The sequence below is a fragment of the Archocentrus centrarchus genome, unplaced genomic scaffold, assembly GCF_007364275.1.
Source record: "Archocentrus centrarchus isolate MPI-CPG fArcCen1 unplaced genomic scaffold, fArcCen1 scaffold_63_ctg1, whole genome shotgun sequence".
Taxonomy (NCBI): domain Eukaryota; kingdom Metazoa; phylum Chordata; class Actinopteri; order Cichliformes; family Cichlidae; genus Archocentrus; species Archocentrus centrarchus.
In genome coordinates this window covers 957921-982627 of record NW_022060280.1, presented here as the reverse complement: position 1 = coordinate 982627, position 24707 = coordinate 957921, and the positions used below count along the sequence as shown (strand labels likewise).

At 37.3% G+C, this 24707-nt stretch overlaps 1 protein-coding gene across 1 annotated transcript in view; it reads right to left on the bottom strand.

The window, feature by feature from the left end:
- Window positions 1-578: 578 nt before the first annotated feature.
- Window positions 579-24707, bottom strand: part of arid3c (AT rich interactive domain 3C (BRIGHT-like)) — a 70016-nt gene continuing 45887 nt past the window's right edge. Inside the window, exons 4-8 of the mRNA XM_030725610.1 lie at window positions 14204-14387; window positions 11811-12055; window positions 10030-10320; window positions 4203-4292; window positions 579-1530 (exon numbers count right to left, since the gene is read on the bottom strand). Of these exons, the coding sequence (XP_030581470.1) occupies window positions 1367-1530; window positions 4203-4292; window positions 10030-10320; window positions 11811-12055; window positions 14204-14387 (974 nt within the window). The 3' untranslated portion in view covers window positions 579-1366. The remainder of the gene's footprint in view (window positions 1531-4202; window positions 4293-10029; window positions 10321-11810; window positions 12056-14203; window positions 14388-24707) is intronic.

The following is a 24707-nucleotide window of genomic DNA, read 5'->3' as shown; positions in this document are numbered from 1 at the left end:
GATGTGTTCCAGAAAATTTCTAGAAAGAACTCTACAATGTCATGTGCTGCAAGTCTGTCACACTCAGCGTCAGCAGAGATATTGCATGTTTTTTTGACCATTACGACAGTGTTTACAGTCAGCAATACTTTTAAAACATCTTACTTAAATACTCTAATGAATAAGGAAAGCCCTGGACCAGAACAAAATGTTGATTACATCAGTCTAACCACTGGCTATTTTGTACACTCTGAAAGGCAGTAAACATGTATTTTTCTAACAAAAAATAAATAACAACAAAACAAAACCAAAAACCTTTGATTTTGGCTAACAAGCTTGCTTTTTAAATTATGTTTTCATAAAAGTTTGTGATGACAGAAAAAAAGCTTGCAATTGAAAAACTGCAATGTACAGGGCCCTTGCAGACCTGCCTGGGGTCAAGATGCAGCTTTAATAATACATATATGAGCAGTAATAATGCTTACATAGTACATACTTTAACAACTATTAAATTATTATACACTAAAGGAAATAGAGAAAACCTAGGAAATCGCCAATTTAGTACTAGATGTTTTGGGGGGAAACTTAGCAAATGAACCTGATGACAATAACATTCATATTAGTGTACAATATGGGGTTGAGACACATTTTGCTTATTCCATTTGGATTTACTGAGCTGACTGTGCTTAAGAGAGGACACTCTTAAGCACAGTCACTTTGACTTCTAACATTACAGTGTTAATGTGCAGTCTTTCCGTTGTTGGTTGTCTGTTAAGCTGTTCTACATAATGATGATTTTCATGTTTGATGTGCTTGTCTTTTTTATTACCATGCTGTAATCTACAAGCTGAATGGCTGAATCATTATTGCTGGACATATTGAACAAGGATAAAAAAATTTTCTTTGGTATCCGCTGTAATCAGTCCATTTCTGAGGTCTGTCATAAAGCCTACAAACATCATCAAATACTGTGGTTTCTTGCCTGAAGTTTGCAATTCAGCTGTCACATCATTCGAATGAGGGGGTACAAAGAAAGGAATTCATCATGGTTGCACCTTAAGTTGATGGGTGACCACTTTTAAACTGTTACACACTAACTAGATGTTTTTGAGGACATGAAAGATGATTTTAATCACTCAAGGTTAAAAGTAATCGTAACACAATACACATTCAGAGCAAGAGTGTGGGGGTAGATCGCTTTATGTAACAGTTGCTTGTTAATCTGATGTTTGCTCATCTATATGGAATCTGATTGTGTAGATGTAAAGTAAACTACAATTGAAATCAACTGGATTATATCTGAAGCTGTTTGGTGCCTTTGAAAGTAAAAGGGTTCTTCTCACTGGGATCGGAGGGGAAGGTGAGAAGGTGTGGAGGCTCAGAATACTCAGGGGGAGAAGTTTCTGTGTCCATGGAGAGAGGAAGAAGAGGATGTTGAGGATGAAGAGGGCTGGAACTTTGTAGGACTGTTTTTTCCCTGAGTCTGACGGCTATGTTTCCCACGGTGTCCCGTCATCCCTGATATGGCTGACTGCCGAGCAAACAGGATGCCTGTTGAACAAACACCAAGTCTAAGTTAGCCTTGAACTCTGCACTGACCTGACATCAATTCTCAGAGTGTTTTATTGAAGTCGCTTTTTAAAGCAGTCTGTGTAGGATTAGAAAAGTACAGCTCAGTATTCCTCAGTGGTAATCTCAAAAGTAGGTCTTGGATCTGACAAGGGACAAGGAAATTAATAGTCTGACAAAAACAGATTTTTTTTTTTTTTTTTAACAAATAAAGGGAATAATCTGATATAAGACACACATATCCATGCATTGGCTTAAATGCAACAGTTACAGTTAGGCTAATAAGTGGTTAGAAGGTGACATAATTTTTGTCATTTTGTCTCTGTGCTGCCACAGTCAATTTTACATCAAAGAATCAAGATGTGATACAAGTGCAGACTTTCAGCTTTAATTAAACAGCTTTAGCAAAAGTACTGCTTTAACTGTTTAGGAATTACAGCCTTTTACCCACATAGTCCCCCATTTTCAGAGGCTCAGAAGTAATTGGACAATTGACAGATAAGCCATTTCATGGACAGGTAAGGCCTGTTCCCTCATTATTCCAGACCCTAACCCTAACTTGCATTTGGTAGCTGTTCACTGACAGGTCCAAAGAGATGTGAGTGCAAGTGAAGGAGGCCGTCATAAGGTTAAAAAAGAAAATAAGCCTATCAGAGCGATAGCAGAAACTTAAGAACTGGTCAAATCAACAATCCGGTATGTTCTTAAAATAAGGAATGTACCAGCCCGCTCAGCAACACCAAAAGGTCTGGAAGATCATGGAAGACAACTAAATGGGATGATCATAGAATTCTTTCCTTAGTTAAAAAAAATCATTCACAGCATCTAGGCGTATCATTGTCAAAAGCATCTACGAGAGCCTTTCCAGTTCCACAAAAATAGTTGAACAAATTAAACCAAGATTAACTTGTACCAGAATAATGGGAAGAGAAAAGTATGATGAAGGGCAGGCACAGCTCATGATCTCATATCACTTCATTTCTAGGGCATGTGTGGTTGCCAGTGGAACTGAATAACTGGTGTTCATTGAGGATGTGACTGCTGATCTCTCAGTTACTTGTAAAAGTAGCAGGATTAATTCTGAAATATACAGGACTATACTACCTGCTCAGATTCAGCCAAATGCTGCAAAAGCAATCAGACAGGACTTATGGATAATGACCAAAAGCATACAGCAAAAGCAATTCAAGTGTGACTAAAGACACAGAAAAGGGATATTCTTCAATGGCCAAGACACTCACCTGATCAGAAAAAGTCTTTCCTCTTGGGCATGTTTAGCTTTGGTTCCCAAAGTGTGGGCCCAGGTGGGCCTCAGTAAAAACATAAATCCAGTTTGAAATTACTCACTGTAGTAATAAATACATATAAAGAGTGAATTAAAACTTGTAATAGGAGGTGGCTAGTTTGTGATTTTACTCGTTACTCTGACCAAAATTTACTGCTCTTGTATTGAAGGTTGTGACCCATTCACCACTGGTAATTGGGTCACATATTGCCACTAGCACTTTACATATGAGTGGGTAGTATTAGCAATTTATAGCCAACAGGGATGGTTTTTAAGCTTCCCTTCCCTTGGAAACTGCCTTTCCTCTCCCTATAATATATATATATATATATATATATATATATATATATATATATATATATATATATATATATATATATATATATATATATATATATATATATATATATATATAGAGCAAGTCATGGAATTGACATACTGAGGCATTCTTGTACGCACCATAGCATTGGTCATTTCTGCTGAATTTTGTCTCTCAGACACCACAGAGTGTTACAGCAGAGACCACACTGACTAATTCAACTTGTTCAGTGTTGAAAATAATAACTTCCCATTCTTGCTCCTCACCTGATTCACTGCCTTTTGGCTTAGAGACTGTGGAAAAATGCTGGTAACTGCTCATTAGCAGCCAGTGACACAGTCCCTATCACCAGCGATGATCCTTCACACGAAATTTGAGCCAGTTTGAAACACAAGTTGATCTTTCCTCTTTATGCAAGTTTTAGGTGCAGTGGTAAATCCCAGAGTGGAAACTGCAAGTGGGCATTACAGGACTTCTACAGAGCAATCTGAAAATAGCAACCGCATTGAAAGCTGTCTAAACATGCCCAAGAAGACTTTTTCTGAATAGTAATTCTCTATCTGAAGATCCAAAGATAAAGGCAGATTAAAGTGAATATCAGCTTGTGGAAGCATGAACTAGATGGACACTGTGCTTACTGAACTTTGTCTCACAGAGAGAGAGAGAGAGCTACGATACGATGGTACGCTGCTATGACTTGCCTGCACTAAAGGAGAGATGCAGTAATTACTTCAAGACACAAGCTACTTGTAATCACACACACACACACACACACACACACACACACACACACACACACACACACACACACACACACACACACACACACACACACACACAAAAACAACGAAAATAAACCCCATCTAGCTCTAATCCACAGGCCCAATTTTGAGATATTTAACTTTTTTAACACTATTGGACTGCCACTTCATTACGATGGATTTTATAGCAAAGACATCAAATTGCGTAGAGGACTAAGCACCAGGGTGCTCCTATAACTTATTGAATTTCCTGCCTGCAATTACATCAGCAAACGGCCCTTCTATTTACCTGTGTAGACAACTCCATTTATTTCTATTGACATGTTGATGCTGCTAATGCCGTTGGTAGACAGGTTCAATGCGGTCTCTTGTCTATCATCTGTCAAGAGAGGGGGCACAGAAGGAGAGAGAGAAAACTCAATATGAGCATTTAGAAAGAGAACAGAAGAAGCAAGAGGAGTATTGGTGATAATTCAGAGAGTGACAGGATAAGGAGAGCTTTATTAAAGAGTTCTGGGGAGAAAGAACTGTCAAAAGATGGCACAGCCATTTGTGCATGTCAATTATGGATGAATCCTATCACACCACACAGTTGGAAAACTTGGTCAGGTTCATAAATGACAGAAATATCATTAAAGCATTCAAACCTCTACTTAACCATGGAAACCAGTTGAGAGAAAGCTTAGTGTAGCAGTAGTGCTCAAAAACAAAACACGAAAGAAACCTTTAACAAAATAAAACAAACTTTACAAATTAAAATCACCTTAAGAAAATGGATCACCAGTACACACAAAATGATCTTATTTGGCTGCCGCAAAACCATCTGAAAACACAAATTTATTCATCTAAGTGCATTTGGGTGGAGACAAATAATAGTGTTTGGATGTAATCTTTAAATGACAGTGTTCATTTTGACGAGTAGAGCCAGATGGCCAGTCTGGGAATTAACCTCATTCTTCAATCACGCATCAAATGCAAGCCAGCTATTATGACTAATATGTGAGAGGCAGTGATGCAGACAGAAATTATATCACACTTGAGTAGCTAGGCCTCTTATTCTTCCTTTAACCTCTATCATTAAGTCATATGTGACTTATGGCTTGTCATGAGCTGTGCCGGCAGCAGCCAAAGTCCAGCCAGAAGGACATTTTTACTCATGATCAGCTGGATTCTGAGGTTAAAAAACAAAACAAAGCAATTTCTTCAAAACATCTATGGGCTGAGTCTTAAATTACATGTTATATGATGAATTATGTGCATATTAGTGGTTCAGGTATTTGATGGCACAATCTCAGACAGCCTATCTGGCAGGACCATTTACTGTGTTTGACACTGCCAACATATATTTTTGAGTCAGGCACAGCTAATAAAGTCAGGTTTAGAATTACATATTAAAAATCAGCCTTAACTCAGTTTCTACAAACGTAAAAATATTTGTCCTAGAACTTGTGTTAAACTAAATTCACATCTAAATGCACATCTATTATGTAAAATGTTAATTAATGTTAACATGATGTGATGAGGAGGTCCTTATTCTAGATTTTAACAAATCCTATGGAAAAGCAGGACCTTCAATGTCTCTCTGAAAACATACATAATTCTTAAAAAAAAAAATAAAGGTTCAGCGGTTTCCTAAAACAGCTGGATACTATAATCTCTAACAAATGTTACTTTAAAAGAAGGCAATAGCGTATTTGTTTGGGACTGCTTTCAACAAAATGTACTTAAATTTGTATTCCTTGTAGTGCCAAAGTATAGCTGGTATACCTTTAACAAAAACAACAAAGAGTACACCCCTGTGCAATATTAACTACTACATACTGTTAAATATTTCAGATTGTATCACACTTTTATAAAACTATGCACTTAAAAGTGATACTAATCAGGGTAGATGCTACTGAATTCGACGATAAAATACAGCCTTAAACAGCACATTTAACATGATTGAACAAGATTATAAAAGAACTTTCTTAGTGTACAAAATGGGTATGAATGGTAAGGAAATGACTGAACAAGCAGTAGTTAGGAGGTATAGCAAGAGCTGTTCCCTCTTTACCCAAATTTGTATTGAGAAACAAACTGTTCTTTCAGCAGTCCTCAGACACAGAGAAAGACATTACAGGAAATCAGCCTCTATGCATGGAGTCCAAGAAGAATATTAGTCTTTACAGAAGTACAGGGTAAACCCTTCTGAAATAACATGAAACTGGCAGCACATTCTTTCTACAGTGGTGAAGTGGTTAATACTGTCACCTCACTGAAGGAGAGGGTTCTAATGCACTGGCCAGCTGCAGTTTTTCTTTGTGGTGTTTGCACGTCCTCACTGTGTGGGCTCTCTCTGGGTACTCCAGCTTCTTCTCACAGCATAAGAACATATTTTTTTTAGGTTAAGTGGTAATTCTAAATTGGCCCTAGGTATAAATGTGAGCATGAATAGTTTTCTGTTTCTCTATGTTGGCCCTGTGACAAACTGGTGACCTGTCCAGTGTGTACCCCACCTTTTATCCTCACACCTGGTATAGGCTCATATATTCATATTTTTTTCATAGTTTGCATTTAATTAAAAATGAGATCAAATACCCTATTCTTCACTATTCTATTTACAGGAGAGTCAATAATGACACTCTAGACAGACAGACAGACAGGTAGATAGATAGATAGGATAGATAGATAAAGCTGAATGCAGACTGTGCAAAGCAGAGCTTTCCTTCCACGGCAGCATCAGTGCAATGCTGAGTGTTTAAAACGCCGGCACCCTGGAGCTGTGACGGGTACGTTAGTGCGTTGTTGATACCTGTTAATGTTTGCAATGTTTCTGTTCTCATGGATGATGTTTGCTAAGTGGCAGCATTTCAGTTATGTTAGCTAACGAGTGAAGGACAATAGGAGCAGCTACATTGGCTCCTATTTGTTTTCTCACATTAATATCAGCGTTCATTCTGAATAGGAAACCTCTTCATGAACTCAATCATCTGTAAACTTTTCAGTTGTTTTGGACAGAAAAATCTTTTTGATTTAATTTGAAGCCATATTTGAACTTTTGAACAAAAGGCCATTTTTATTTACTTTTTTGCGCATTATATTTTCATTTAAAAATAAAAATTGCATTCACTTTAATATGCATTGTTTAATTCATATTTATTGTGATGTCACAATGTTAAATACATTTGATTATTTTCAAACTCATTATTTTAATTGTGAAAAGAGACAACAAGGTGATATTCACAGGTGGGCAGGTTTGAACAGGTGAGGCAAGATTGAAATAATCGTTAATTAGACTAATCAAAAAAATAATTGATAGATTAGTCAGAACCAAAATAATCTTTAGTTGCAGCCCTAAGGATTGATAGATACTTTACTGATTTGACAAAAGGAAATTATTGTTACAGCAGCAGGATAAAGAATAAAAAGTCTACAATAAATAAACAACATAGTTAAAGTAAAGGTGCTACAGAGACATAGTGATGGCCTTATACTGTGAGATTATATATACACAACAAAAATGTTATATATACACAATAGTGATAAAAAAAAAACAAAATAAGAACTAAAACTAGGTTAAGTTAAAGAAGAGTAAAAAAAAAGACTGGGGCTGTACACTATAAATCTATGAAACAGCTGAAAGAAGATATAATACAGAATGTGTGTGGAAACTTATGCCTGGCATGTGTCACCTGCCACAGAAAGAAGAGTTAAACAGTTTCACAGAGAACAGTAGGGTTGATTTCCTGAAGCATTCTTTATGGCAGCAGGGTTGAATAAGTCTGAAGAACGGGCTCTTCTGCCTCAGTAGTGTGGAGTGGAGCAGGTGAAATGGATTATCTATGATGGAGAGCAGTTTGTTCAGGGACCTCCGGTCCTTCATTGACTCAAAGACTCAAATGCCTCTAGATTCTGGCCAATGACAGTTCCAGCCTTGTAAATCAGTTTGCTGGTACTGCTGGCATTTCTGGTACTGATGCTGCCCCCAGCAGACAACAGCAAAGAAAATGACACACAGACTACAGACTGATAGAAGATGTCCAACATCTTGCTGCACACATTAAAAAAATCTGAGCTTCCTCAGAAAGTAGAGTCTGCTCATCCCCTTCTCGTACACAGCATCACTGTTAGTCCTCCAGTCCAGTCTGTTATTCAGGTGAACACCCAAGTATCTGCAACAGTCCATTGTTTCCACCTCCTTGCCCAAGATGTTGATGGGTTCAGTTACAGTTTTTTCCCTTAAGTCAAACACCATTTTTTTTTTTTTTTTGTCTTGCTGACTTTCAGAAGGAGGGGATTTCTGGGTCTGTGTACTTTTTGGTCATTTGTTTTTCCATTTTGAAAACAGATATTGAAAAACAGATCGTTTTTAATTTTCATTTTATACTCCAATTCCATACAATGTAAAATGAATTATATTTATTTTTTCCATTTGAAATAAAAACATAAATTAGCAAAGAATAAGAAACAGAAAAACAGTCCATCTTTTTATTTTTCTAAAACCGGAAGTTTAACACCATTGTCAAGCCAACTCAAAGAGTGTATTTGAAGCTTGCTTCTGTCAGTTTACAAATTTTCAGAGCTGTTAGGACGGCTTTAGAACCACATTCAGAAGCAATTGTACACATGGCAAGAGGGGGAGTGTCTTCTACAGCAATCCCTGTGGTTAGTTTGCATAGCTGTGAAGAAGAAACAGGGTTCTCCCCGTGGAGCGTCAGAAGATTCTGCATGGAAAATGGCTTGAGTGAGCTCTCGGATGCAGGTGGAGGTGTCAAAAGCCTGAGAGACAAGTGTCTGCTGTTCAGAAAAACAACATGCTGCTCCATCTTGCAGTAACTTTACAGCAGTCAATGGGAAAGTTTCTCTGATTTGACAAAAAACCCCCCAAAAACCTATTTCTGGTTTGAGAGAAATAAAAAGATGGACCGTTTTTCTGTTTCCTATTCTTTGTGAATTTATGTTTTGATTTCAAAGGGAAAAAGAAATAGAATTTGTTTTACATTATATGGATTTGGAGTATGAAATGAAAATTAAAAAATGGTCCATTTTTCATTTTTTTAAATCCGTTTTTTAACCAATCTGCTTTTTGTATTTCAATATCTGTATTAAAAATGGAAAAATTAATGACCAAAAAGTACACGGACCTTTTTGCCAGACCACTGGACAAAGCTCCTCACCAGCTCCCTGCCCACCCCTAATACACCCAACCACTACAGTGCCATCAGAGAACTTCTGCAGGTGGCATGTTTCACCCACTCTACTTTCTAAGATAAGACTTAGAGCTTTCCCTTTTGATCAAGCTTATAGTTAGGCTGTACCAGGTGATCCTGAACCCTCCCTTAGTTAAGCTCCAAAAGGCCTAAGGTGCTGGGGGCTTCCCATGATGCACTGAGTGTTTCTTCTTTACTCACCTCTTTTCATTCTATGTGTTTATACAACACTCTGTATTTAATCATTAGTTATTAATCTCTGGCTCTCTTCCACAATGTGTGTTTTGTCCTGTCTCACTTCTCTCACCCCACGCAGATGACTGCCCCTCCCTGAGCCTGGTTCTGCTGGAGGTTTCTTCCTGTTAAAAAGGAGTTTTTCCTTCCCACTGTTGCCAAGTGCTTGCTCAGAGGGGTCATTTTATTGTTGGGGCTTTCTCTGTATTATTATATGGTATTTATCTTAAAATATAAAGCACCTTGAGGCAACTGTTGTTGTGATTTGATGCTATATAAATAAAATTGATTTGAAGTGATCAAGAATGGAAATAGGACTGTCCCCCGTGGTGCTCCACTATTACTAACCACCACAACAAACAGGGTAGCCTCCAGCAGTACAAACTGAGGTCTCTCTGACAGATAGTCAGCAATCAAGGAGACAGTAGAAGTGGTGACACCCATCCTGAGCAGTTTCTCACTCAGCAGAAAGCCATGTAGATATAATGCCCACTGAGGAGACAGAGGTCATGCCCTCAACATTGTTTCTAGAAAATTTAATTTTGTTTTTTTCAAAAAGCCCATTTTCATTCTACATACTGCACTTAATGGGGTTTTACTGCAAAATTAAATTCAGAAATAGCACAGATTCACATACTGTACAACACAAACTAAACAGTGTGCACTCAAATCTTAAATGACTGTTTTCACCTCTATTGTTGACTCTGATGTTGAGGGGTAGCTGGGAGGCCATTGCTAGCAGGTTCTGCTGCAGGGCCTGCTGCATGATCCTCTGCTGCTCCTCTGCAATCATCGCAATCTTCTTTTCTGGTGGCTCACCACTGTCCCGCTTCTCTCGTAGCTGTTCCAGAGCTGCTGCCTGGACAGCCGTTGCTGCCTGAGCTGCTGTTGCCTGGGCAGCCATGGCTGCTGCATGATGGCTGCTGGGTGACATGGGGAGAACCACATGGCTGGGCAGGCAGCTGACAATCATGGGTTCCTCTGTAGGAAGAAGAAATTTGATTTCATTAAGGGAATACAGTTATCTAAACCCTATGTTAGAAATGAATTGCTCCCCTAACCTAATAGCTGCTTCTGCCACCCTTGGCAGCAAGAACTGGCAATAAATCTTTTATTTAGCTGTGGAGGAATTTTGGCCCACTCTTCCTTGCAGAATTGTTTTAATTCAAACCATGTTGGAGGGTTTTTGAGCATGGCTGGCCTGTTTAAGGTCATGCCAGACAATACTGAGTTTCAGCACTTAGAGCCCAAAATAGCATTTTCTGACTGAGATCAGTTTGTTTTGTGCATGAGAATAACTAAAACATTTATTTTTACATAGATTTTTACAAACAAATTTCTGCTATAGTGCAATAGAGGTTGATGATTTGATTAAGTGTAAATGCTAACCCATCAGTGACAGTAAGTTACTGTAATTCATAATTGAAATAAAGGATGTTACTTGTGCATAAAGCACATTAACAATAATACTTAAGAATTGTAAATATAATGTTTTTTTTTTACAAAGTTTTTTTTTTTATTAAAGAAGAAATCAATCATTTTCATACTGACAGGAAGCAATTTGTTTATTTAGGATCTGGCCTTCTGGTCACACTGAACAAATTCCATAATGAAGCCTTAATAAATCAAAAAAAAAAAAAAAATGCAATATGATGAAAAATAACACTTGAATCCCAAACTTTGCAAAAATATTGCCTGTTAAAGGACTGGTTGTACCAAACTTCAAAAGTACATATATTATTACTTTGCTCCACTAGTACCACACCCTGCTCTTTATAAAAGTCTTTGTATACTCAAAATGTATTGCATAGTAAAAATTTTTTTGAAGAATCCAGTATTAAGGGCAAATAGTGGCATGGTGTAGTCATTGTAATGCCCATCTGTACAGAATAATTACATTAGTACATAAGCAATGTGCAACACACTGCTGTTTTAATAATAACTGATTTTTACAAATTGTTCTTTTCAATAAAGATTACCATAAAATTTAAATATTTCACATTAAAAATTTTCAAAAAAAAAAAGACATTGTTGCCAAGCCACATAAAGGCATTTAAGGTAATCAGTGTAAGGATTCTAGTATTCCGAGGAGGGTAAAGTGGAACAGGTATTTCTGCTCAAAAGTGAGAAGATGATCAGGTGAGTCTGTCATCACATACTGTTCAACTTAATGTTTTGAAAGTAGCAAATAAAGATGGGGGTGCATCTGCATTAACAGCAAATTAAAAATGGAGCATGTGAGAAAACCGTGAGTCATCTTACTATAATTTATATAAATAGACAATGCGCTTAGAAAACAGGAAAGAGAATGTCTGCTTTATAAGGCTGTTATAAACAGACATTTCTTCACAGCTGAGCTATATGGTTGTAAAGTGATATTATTAAATCACATTTTCCTTAGTCTTGTCTAAAAGTGCATGAAAGTGCTATATAAATATCAATTTACCATTTTACCTATTGTAGTTTCTTACCTTTCTTGATCACAGTCACCTGGGAGATATGGCCACTGTTGTGAGTGGGCATAGGCAGGTGGGACATCTGTAGCTTCGGTGAGGACAGAAGAGTAGGGGTTCCCACAGGAGAGCAGTTGAAGATTGCTGAGCCATAGCTCTGCCTACGGCCTTCGCGACGGTTGCTGTCAATAGCTGCCTGAAGCTCACCAGGGGAGCTCAGTCCCTGTTTTTCACATTCATATGGGTAGAGGTACTTCATATACCTGCAAAGAAGATGCTAAAGGTTTACTGTTTTCTGTTTGTTTGTTTGTTTGTTGCTGTCTTATATTGTTACATATTCTCAATCTATCACAACTCAGAGATTTTTTCATGTATTGGGAGAAGGATTAAAAGCATCATTTCTGATAGAAATTTTGATGGACTGAATCAGTGCATTAAATACGTAAAAAAAAAACAGTTTAGAGTTAATGTTCTACAGAAAGTGGATTTCTTATATGCCATGCGAATGACAAACCCAGTTCTTTAATGGGGCAGATTTAGGGAAACTAAAATTTTCAGCTATGTTTGTTGTGGTGATATCTCAGGTATCTCTGCCATATATAAAATTATTCTTTCCCCAGAACAATTTAAACTAAAACTAACAAAAATGTCCCCAGAAGCCTAACATGCAGGTTCACATTTCCACTGTGCTGTTGTGCTTTTATTCTTACTTTAGTGACAGTTTTTTTGCCTGATGTGATTAATGATTGCATGATGTGGTTGAGAAGTTGTGTGTGGTCACTTTAAAAGCTGAATTCAGGGCTGCACCCTAGAATTGACAAGTATGCTAAAAGGCTTCTAACATACTTTAATAATATATTGCTACTTCAGGTTCTGCTTGACTCTTACTTGATAGAAGACAAAGGTCTGAAGATTCCTTCTAAAAACAGGGTGTATACCCTATTTCTTTGAAAGAGATACTCATGAGCAGAGCTAAGTCTTTTGAGGCACGAATTCTTGAAGCTGCTGCTGCTGCTTTTCTGTTGCCTGCTGCTAACAATTTGTTCACAATCAAAACACACTGTTTTTTGATTTTCAGCAAACAATATTCTGTCACTCATGAAATTATCCCTTTGTGTTATTGTGTAAGATCAATGACAAAATGTGAAATAATGTTGTAAAAGTTGTTATATATATTTGTGAGGGCAATTAAACTACACAGCTTCTGTACACTTTAGAATATTTAGATTATTTATTTATTGTAGATTACTACATATTTTTTCCACTTGTTAAATATTGGAGATTACCTTACATAAAATGGTTTCTAAGAACAATGTAGAGACTATGAATTCAACAAAAACCAACATTTTCCTTTTTTGGTCTGGTTCTATTTGTACTTTTGTACTCTAAGCTGAGAAGACATAAAGCAAGAAGATTTCAACCTACTGACAAAAATGTAAATAATTAATAACAATGAGATTCAGAGTTTGGTGTGCCCACTCTGGCTCAGCGATGAGTTGCTACCCCAGGTGGAGGATTTTAGGTATCTTGGGGTCTTGTTCAATTGTGATGAGCGAAGGGAACGGGAGATCAGCTGATAGACTGGGGCTGCATCTGCAGTGATGTGGATGCTGCACCGGTCCGTCGTGGTGAAGAGGGAGCTGAGCGTGAAAGCAAAGCTGTTGATTTACTTGTCAATCCCTCACCTATGGTTATTAGTTTTGGGTAGTGACTGAAAGAACAAGATTGCAAATACAACTTCCTCCAAAGGGTGGCTGGCCTCTCCCTTAGAGTGTGGGGAGTGTAGCCATTCAGAAGGGGCTCAGAGTAGAGCTGCTGCTCCTCCACATCGAAAGGGGCCATTTGAGGCGGTTCAGGCATCTGACTAGGATTCCTCCTGGACCTCTCTTGGGTGAGGGGTTCCGGGCATGTCCTACTGGGAGGAGGCCCCGGGGCAGACCCAGGGCACGTTGGAGAAATTATATCTCTCGGCTGGCCTGGTAATGCCTTGGGGTCCCCCCTGAATGAGCTGGACGAGGTGGCTGGGGAGAGGGAAGTCTGGGCTTCTCTGCTTAGGCTGCTGCCCCCGAGACTTGGCCCCCGATAAGTGGAAGAAGATAGATGGATGGATGGATGGACTGTAGGGATTAGTACACACCATTCACATGACAGTGCTGCAAGAAATAAAGAGCACTGGGCATTTTACCTGGCTGGACATATAGGATCAAATAACCCCTTTATGGTTTTTGTTTTGTTTGTGTTTTAGAGTTATAGGGATTCTGTTGCAGTTAAGGAAGCTAAAGTAATACACACTGAATCAAAAAGCTCACTACTTAAAATAAGCAACTAAGTGTCTCATTTCTCATCACCACACATATAACATGTGGTCATCTGGGGGTAACAGACGACTGATAACCTGTTCTCGTACTCACTGTGTTCGGAGAGTGAAAGCTGCACTGGTAATAGAGGTAGGGAGGTTAAGGCCTTTGGTGATCTCCCGCCATATTTTTTTATTGATGACTTCTACCAAGCCGCCTTTTTCTGTGACAAGCTTGTAAAGCATGTAGAGATCCAACACCTGCTTGGCCATGATAGGAATCCGATTCACTGGAGTCCCTGCAGAAAGCAAACACTATATCCACAATCAATTCCATTAACTGTGGTTCCTACCATCAATAGGTTTCGGTACCTTCTTATAAGGCCAATTTATCTCAAGCCAGTCAAATGTCTGATGGGAACAGGAACAGGAAATATAACTTGAAAGAAAGTTTATAATGTCTCATATATGTACATCCACTTAATGTTTAATACTTAATCATGCATTCATAGGTAAAAATGTGTTTGACCTCCTGCTAAATTCATAATTTTAACTACTTACAAAGAAATGAACAGTCTGTTATTTCAATAGAAGGTATATTTAATCATGAAACATAAATTATCAACAAAATAATACATAAAAAAGCAAAAAAAAAAAAATATCCTAGGCAAGATATCATTTTGTGCAAAATCAGTGATCATAAGAACAGAGTATGTTGTGAGGAGCAGTAAGGAGGATCTTGTTAATGAGCCGCTGGGTCCACAGTCACCAAGAAAATCACATTAACACATTATGCCACAATACTTTCAAATTTTGCAATGCCATTTAAGTACCCCTGTTCAAGAAGGCCCATGTGCAGGCTCATCTGAACTTTGCCAGTGAACACCTATATGATTGAATGTGGGAGAATGTGCTGTGGTTAGGCAACATCAAAATCGAACTGTTTGACATACATACACTTACCGTCTTTGGAGGTAGAAGAATGCTGACAGTGAACACTAGACAGTATCCCTAATATTAAACATGGTGGAGAAAGCATTATGCTTTAGAGGTGTTTTTTTTTTTTTCTGGCAAGGGCCCAGGACTACTGCATCACATTATTAAAAAAAAGCAAAAACCTTACAAGAGAGCCCCCTTACTCAGCCAGGGCATTTAAAGTGCATTGTTGGTGCGTTTTAAATGCCCTGGGTCTTCCCAGGGTGGGTGGTTCTTCCAGCAAGACATGGACCGAAAGAATACTAGAAGAAGACGAACCACATTAAGGTCATGGAGTGGCTTAGCCAGGGATGAGCATCTTGCCCAAAGACACTTCGACACATGGAGCCCGATACTGAAATAGCCACCATTTACCTCTGTGGTGCACTGCATCTTCCTTTAACAACACTCTTCAAATATTCAGGAACTGACACTTCCTCTAGTTTTGAAACTAGAGGTGAGAAAAAGTGAATGTTTGGGGCCTCCTTTGTTGTAGTTTTCTCTTTCCTAATTGCACAAAATATTTTCACCTTCACAGATGTAGCAGCATATGTTGATGGCTGCCATCATATTGAAATAACATATGATACCCATCACCATATGCTGCCACATCTGTAAAGACAATCTTTACAAAAGTGCAAGCTACTAATGTCCGCTGATCCAGTCCCATAAACTCACAAGATTCTGGCCTTTAAATTGTGATTTTCAAATAGAATAATAAATTTAGTTAGTCACACAGCAGTTTTCCACTTTGCCTCAGAGTAGCTTAAATGAGCTTAGGCCTAGAGAAGCGTTTCTATGTTCGATCTCTGTCTGCTGGCATTTTAACTTACATTTGTGTTTGTGGTATGTACACTGACAATGTTTTTCAGAAGTGATCTTGAGCCTATGTAGTAATTTATACTGCAAAATTCTGTTTTTAATTCAGTGATACATGAGGCCCAGTCATTTAAATAAAGACATATAAACAGACGTATAATTAACCTATTTAGTTGTGAGATGTTTGATCAGGAAAATATTTTCTAGATGACTGCAAAAGATGACATCCTTTTTTTTAAATCAATGTTTTACACAACATTTCAACTTCTTTGGGGAAACACTGTAACGGGTGTGACTTATAAGGAAAACTCATTAACACAAGAAAAAATCCAACAGAATAACAGATAAATTAGTCTTGAGTAGTTTAAAACTCTACAAACATACTCTGGTCAATAAGAACCATCTGTTAATGACTGCCAACCTGCCCCATTTTAACAAAATAAAGGTGCTCTGATAATAATTTCTATTTGCAATTTATTCTTAGGCATAAAGTGAGAATAGCAAATGCTTTGTGAAGATTCAAAAGTGGTTGACCCTGAGATAATTAACCTGCATTTTGCTGACAGAGTTCCATTGTGGCCATCGGATTTACCATAATAGTGATCAATAGCTGCAGAAGTATAGTGCAAACAACAGCAGTGGGGCCTATACAGTGAAAGAGAAGAAAAGGTCTGAAGTATCATCTGAGGTGGTAAAGCCACATCAATTAAGGCCAGTAATTACGGCTTCATTTTGTGGTGATGGCATGTGAATGAATGAGACACTATTAAAGAAAAGATTGATGTTTCCCACTTCACACAAGACAATACAGGCAGTAAGTCTAAAGCTGCAGTGCCTCAGCATCACTCTTTGGTAAAGAAAGTGCAGAACAGGCTTGATGTAGATGGAAAATGATTTCTGTATAATTCAAGGGCAGCTTAAAACAAGAACTATGATCTTGAACAAGCTTTACTTTTCATGTGAAAAAATCTGTGTCACTATGTGTGTGGGTAAATGCTGAATGAACTCACCCAGAGTAGTTTTTACATTGAAAAAGCAAATGTAAAACCTCAAATTAAATCACAAAATGTTCTTCTGATTCACTGACTGTGAATCAGAAGAACTGTGGTGTAGAATAGTACGATCACCTGAGTCATAACCAAAGAGGCCCATAGTCAGGGAATAACAAATTATGAGGCACATAACCTGTCTCAAAAATAGAAAACGCAAACTGAGGAAAGTCTTTTCCTAAGCCATCAAGGCTGTTTATTCTGATGCAGCAAACCTCAAACTAGGTTACCAACACACTACTACTCCCTAGTAGTGTGTTCTTCAATACACACTTGATGTACAGTATATATTTTAGTATTACTGGAATATATACTGGAATATATTTATAATTCAAATGACATTTAAAACACATTAAAGAGTACACAAGCAGACCAGAGTCAAAATTATTTTTGGTAAGGCAGTAATTGTCATTTTCAAGCATGCCTCACTTCAGAAGCTAAAAAATATTCACAGCCCACAATTTTTTAATCAATACTTTAAAAAAAAGCATCTGAGTTGAATTTTTGTTAAATAAAGGTTTAATTACTTAACCTATATTCTCCCCATCAGTGATGCATCAGTAGGGACTTCACCACAGTTGGAGAACCACTGCATTGAGTGAATTCATGGTTTGTGTTGGTTCACCTACATATTTGGCTATGCAGAGTAAAGGATTACAGCTATGCAACCTTTGTAGAGTTTTATACCAATTAACAACATAATGTTTGACATTTCTGCAATAAAAACCAACAAAAAATAAAAAGAAGACCCCTTTGTAGAAACAACCAAAATACAGTTTACATTACATAACAACACTGATATTGATGTGAGCATAACATGGAGAACCTGTAGTCATGACAAGCAGTACATCTATTTTTGCACCCAAGCACTGTTGTTTGGTTTTAGGGCTGCACCCAAGCACTAACAGTACGCAGCCCAAAGGTGATGACACTCTTTGTAGGTCGAATGCAGTGGACAGTACAGTGGAGTTCACCATGAAGACAAGAAGCATGGAAAGTCATCAAAGGTCAAAAAGGTATCATGAGAAGCTTGGGCACTGGCTGCAGTGGACAGTTTACATATTTTTCCACACTTACTTTTTTTGCTTCACTACAAATAAAGTCTTTATGTGTTATAACTACGGTACAATATAACTGCTTTCTGAAGGACCAGCAAGAGCACAACAAGAGTCACCCACAAAGACAAATTTTTGACACTGCCCCTGGTGACAGTACACAGTACCAGGCTGGTCCCTTTAAGCAGAGTTAAAGTATATTTCCCCCACCATTGTTATTGCTGTTGTCTGTTGTTGTTCTTCTACTGTAACTGAGTATTCAAAGACACTTGTGAAGAATAGTATTGTCAGTGTATTTTGTTTTTAATATTCAGAAATTCATTATCGTGTCTGTTCTATTTCACATTTCACTCTGCATCTTGTCTTGTGCAAAGTGCTTTGAGTTTGCAGTAAGAATAGAAAAAACTATAAATAACACTACATTTACAATTTACAATTTCATATGATGATTAAGATCCTTATGAGACAAAGACAGTGATGTGGTGCTGCGACAAATCAGTGTGTGTATGTTACTTAGATTAAATTTTAGGGTAATGAAAAACTTTACTAACAATATTTGCAGTGCAGATTTGGCTTGTAAAATTAGAAGAATGAAAATCATTACTTTTTTTTTAGAATGAAAAAAATACTGGATATACTGTATTGTTTTTATACGACACACGAGTTGCTGAGAGAATTAAATTCTACATTAAAAAAGTACAACAACCAGCACTAGAGCCAAGGCTCCATGTTCCAGTTTTTAATCATTTATCACTGATTTACATAAATATCAGTGACATCTATGCCATCTATAAAACTATTATTTTGTTGAAGACATAGCCAACTAAACAAAGATTGAGGTAATAAATAAAACCTTAGCTTTTGTCTGAGAATCTGAGGAGACACAAACCTCTTACAACAAGATTTACGTGCTTTCAATACTGAGGGTGATGCATTTGTCTCACTGATTCCCTGAAAGAGATATAAGGAATAAAAGAGTGTCAATAAAGGCCTTTTGTCAGAACAAATAATCTTATCAGACAATGTGTCATTATAACACTGAGCAATGGTGGAAAGGGTGGATGAAATCCACTTTGCCCACAGTGTGACAGTCATCTTCAGTTAATCTCTCAGCTGCTAAGAGAAGAAGAGTTTGCAATTAGAACAATGTGGCAAAAAGGGCCTCTTGTAGTGCAGTAATCATCTTTATGCTTGGCTTCATTGCTTAAGCATCCACTATGCACCTCTCAGCCAATAATGGAATGAGAATTTCTCCTCCTCATTGACTTTGTGCTTTTAACCCTTGAATTAATGATTGATGTCAGGATACAAGGGAAACCAACTGTTTATCTACTTCTGCTCAACTTCGTAAATGAAGACAAGGAGGAAAGTGTAAAACACAGTTGTCATCATCAGCATATGAATATTTTAGATCTAAGAGGATGTTTTGAGCACACTAGCAGAATTTTATTGACTACGACCGGTAAAGTATCTGTATGGTGATATTCTCTTCTTTTGTTTTTATCTTAAAGATTGTCAAAAAGAGTAACGTAAAATATATAGCCGCTGTTGCCCCCAGATTGCTACTGCTAAACTATTATGACACATTATTCTTTTAAGGATTCTTCATTAGGATGCGGTGGGCTTGAAGATGACAGCACAGGGAAGAGTCAGGAACTACAGGCAGAACATACTGTCAGTTCTCATCTTTCTGTGGCATTTGTATCAATAAAAAATGTGTCTACAGCCACAATCACAGTTCTGTGAGACTGCTCAGCAACAGACACCCAAACTGTATGAATGACAGCTGAAGTCAAGCCAACTGTAAAAAATGACTATGGCTAAAGACTTTTGATGTCTTAAGTACCAAGAAACGAGCACAGCAGCAAACAACAGCAGCAAACAGCATATAAAATATACTCTATATACAATTGTGATCATAATTTGAAATTGTTTGATGCTTTGCAGATATTTATCTTTTATGGTATCTTATTATGGGGAATGTAAGCAAGCTCTTTTTACAAGCTCAGTGTATTTAAGAAATGAAATTTTAAAGAAAGAAACCAAAATTCTTAATCATTGATAAAACAAAAAAGAAGGAAATGCATGCAAAAGTACATAAAATACAGTCTACACTCTTTAAGTATTATATAACCTAATACAGTTTACTCAGATAATACAACAGTACATACAACAGTACAACAACAGTATGACAACTTTACTAAAGAACACTGAAAGGTACTCGGTGAAGTGACAGCCAAGTGAAAGCCAAATACAGCAGCAAGGTAAACACCGAAAAAATTGAAAAGATTGAAAAAAATCTCCATAGAATTATTAAGAATCAATTAGGTGAATGACAAAAGTTGATTTATTTGAGAAAAATGCTCATGATAGATCTGTTTTTGATGGAATTTCTAAATTGGGAATTGACAAACAAGCAGTTTCAAACATCCACATGATTCTGCTAGACGATTCAAGCTGTTTAGGTTCCTCTGACAAGCTGAAGAAAAACTACACTGTAACAGAGGAAATGTGACTTCATCTAAGTGAAAGCAGAACAATACTATAATGAAATAGTATAATAAAATAGTCTTCACCTAGAATATTATTACTGAAAAAACAAAAAACTTGTGACAGTAACCTTCTGATGTTTTTTTTAATGTAGAAACAAATAACCTTTTTAATGTTTTTGACATTATGACAACCAATTGTTTGAGGCATACAGCTGATAAGTCATTTAACAGTGCAATACAGCCCAAGTTCACAAACAACCTGTGATATGTATGTAAAGGTTAATCCAACATTAAGGTTATTTGTATTTATCTGTAAAAGCAGGGTGTGAACTCACCCAAGAGCTAATGCTACAAACCAGTTAGACTCTTGTGCTTCATTTAGCAATTCAGACCAATGGTCACACTAAGTTTAAAATCTCAAAGTAGATGTACAGATATTTCGCATCTGAGCCAGCAACTGAAAAAAAGCTCATGTAGAAGAACCTGAAGACAATTCTAGGATAGTCTAGCAGGCTGTTTACAGGTCAATCAGCAGTAAAAATAAATCAGCCATTGTTTAAATAACACAAACTGTGTTTTGTGTTGTTGCTTAGAAAGAAGCTATTGCTGGTCAGGTTATTGTTTTTATAGTAACTTGTGACTGACGTGATGATTAATGTCTATAAGAAAAACTCTTTCCTGTATTGTGTCCAAGCCTGAATGGCTATAAAAATTGTACCTACACTCACTCAGTGACAGAACAAGAAGAATGAGAATTTAACAATTGAACAATGTGATCTGAGCGCCTCTAACTCTTTAACATACAGAGATACCAGCTTCCTGGATTATTCTATATAAAATCAGTGAAATCTAAAAAAAAGGGTATCTAGCAAAACTAGAGCACAAAAATAGAATTACAGAAAAAAAAAGTATTGGTACCCTGGCTCTTTTAGGTGTTTTGTCATCAACACTGGAAAAAAATAGCACATAAAGAATTCCGTCAACTTCTAGACATGAATCTTTCTGTGTCAAAAATAACTTTCTAATATCATAATTTTTAACACTGGCCAAATGCCAAATTTGAGATTAAAACTACACCTTTGTACATGGTAAATGGACTAGCTCTTATATAGCGCTTTTCTACTCAGTATGAGCACTCAAAGCGCTATTACAACATGTTTACATTCACCCATGCACTCCCATTCATACAACCACTTCCATGTTTGCTAAGCTAAGTGCTTTTTAATTAACTATCATTCACACACATTCATACTCCGACGGGACGGTCGGAGAGCAACTTGGGGTTAAGTATCTTGCCCAAGGATACATTGGCATGTAGCCTGGAGTAGCCAGGAATCGAACCGCTAACCTTCTGATCAGTAGGTGACCTGCTCTACCTACTGAGCTACAGGCACTGTACATGTTGTATACATGTATAGTGCTCGCTCACTCAGCATTATGTTTTGGATATTAACATTTGTACTTCAAGGGACTGCTAAAATTTTTGTAGTTTGAAAGTAAAATTTTACATGGTTGTTTTTTCTCTGTGTAATGAGTATAACCACAGCTTATTTGGGAACTTTTAGGGTCGAAGGGTATATTTTTCTAAGTGAATATTGAACTGTTAGCTGTGGAATGCATCCATATTGCTTACAAGGGTAATTGTCTTCCATCATTGCTCTTGTTCATTGAATTCAGTTGGAATTCTGATTGAATCAGTACTGTATGAATTCCTCCAACAGTCAGGTCAGGTTGAGCTGACTCAAATGACATTGAAATGTCTCAATTTGATAGAAGTTGAAACTTGCTAGATGAACCTGCTCTCACCACAACCAGCTGTTAGAAAAGCTGAAAAATCAGTGGATCCTTATGACTTATGTTTGAATTTGTTTTTAAATTGTCCATATGAAAATGGAAAGTTGCGGATTATCCCAGGATGTATGTAACCACTGTGCGTATGACTACACGTGATGGAGTTTGATTTGACAAAAGAGGGAAACTCATCATTACCCATTAAGAAAGCGGTGTGTGTTACTTCCAGGCTAATTTATCCAAATAATCGACAGGTTCTTATCTCAGGAAAAAAAAATACCATTGTGCTACACTGCCTGAAAAATTTCAGTTCTCTTTCTAAAGAGAAATACACCGGACATGTAAAATGCATGCAAATGTTTCGTGCATTAAAAATATTTTTCAAACTCACCTATTCTTAATGCAGCCATTCACACCAACCACCTTATTTCATAGGATGAATTTGCAGCATTTATTTTTCTGACTTTTGCAAGTGTATAAACTGATCTGACCAATTAGAGCACTGTATTTAGCAACATGTGAGCTCAAAGTTCAAAACGCATACCGATACACTGAATATAAAGTGATATGGGAACAGCAATTTTACAATTTTTTTTTCACAACGCATCCAGTGTGTAAAGGCCTTAAGCATTCCAGTCACTCAAGAGAGCTGCTGTGCATCAATGCGTTGTCCTAGGCTGCAAGCGGACAACACCTCGCCTAGGAGGCATCCTAATCAGATGCCCAAGCCAGCTAAGCTGGATCCTTTCAATGTTGAGGAACAATGGCTCTACTCTGAGCCCCTCCCAAATGACTGAATTTCTCACTCTATCTCTAAGGTTGAGTCCAGCCACACTTCAGTGAAAGTTCATTTCTACCACTTGTATCCATGATCTCATTCTTTCAGTCATTAGCCAGAGCTCGTGACCATAGGTGAGGTTGGGGAGGTAGATTGATCGGTAAATCGGCAGCTTCGCTTTAACAGTCAATTCAAGTCAAAGTTTATTTTTATAGCACATTCAAACAACCTTAGTTCACCAAAGAGTTGTACAGGTTATACAAAATATATACTACACATCAGTCACTGAACAATCAACAATAAATATATACTAAAAATGAAATAGAACAAAGTAAATCAAAGCTGTGTTTACATAATAAAAGGAGGGTACTCAGCTCAACTAGACCTGAAAACAAGCAAATATAAATATGTTTTTAGAAGTTAATTAAAATGACTTTTAAAAACAAGTAATAAAATTTTAAACTGGATCCTGAAATGGACTGGAAGACAGTGTAAGGAGGCCATTATGGGTGTGGTGTGATCACACCATTTCTTTCTTGTCAAAAGACGAGCTGCTGCATTTTGAACAGCTTGCAAGTGATGAAGTAATGACTGATCACAGCCAACATATAAAGAGTTGCAATAGCCTAAATGAGAGGTAATCAAAGCATGAACTACTCTCTCAAAGTCATGTGGCAGGAGGTAGGCTTTTGCCTTACTGAGGAGCTAATCTGTTTATCAAATTTTAAAGCACTATCAAATATCACACCAAGGTTCCTTGCAACGGAATGACAGTAAGAGGCTAGGAGACCAATAGCACTGTCATGCCCACCTAAAAAGCGGGGTTGCCCAAATAAAATAATTTCTGTTTTGCTTTTGTTCAGTTTAAAGAAGTTTATCTTTAGCCATGATTGAACATCTCTAAGACAGTTCACTAGTGCCTGGATAGAAGCATGGCTGTTAGATTATAAAGGTAAATGTATCTCTAGGTCATCTGCAAAGCAATGACAGGAGATGTTATCCTTTTTAAAAATGTAACCCAAGGGAAGCATATATAAAGCGAAGAGAATGGGACCTAACAGAGAACCCTGAGGTAACCCACAACTGACTGGAGACACAGATGATGAATACTGTCCTGAATGGACAGAGGAACTCCTATCTGACAAATATGACTGGAACCATTTAAGTGCTGTTCCTTTAATACCCACACATGATTCAAGCCTTAACAGAAAAATGCCAAGATCTACAGTGTCAAAAGCCACAGTCAGGTCCAAGAGTATGAGGACAGATGAATCACCAGCATCAAGACTTAAAAGCAGGTCATGAAAGACACTTAGAAGAGCTGTTTCTGTGCTATATCATAATTTAAAATCAGACTGAAACTTCTCAGAGACACCATTTAAATCTAGGTATGACTGTAGCTGGGTGTAAACAACCTTCTCTAAAACCTTTGACAGAAAATTTAGTTTAGAAATGAAGGGTCCAAATTGCTCTTTTTGATGAGGGGCTGTATGACAGTGTGTTTAAAAGCAGCTGGAACACAGCCAAAGATCAGAGAGGAATTGATTAGAGCCACAATACATGGTCCAAGAGTATTAAAAGCATCCTTGAGGAGATGGGGTGGGATGCTGTCTAGTGGGCAATAAGAGCATTGCATATGCTGAACTATTTCAGTTAAAAT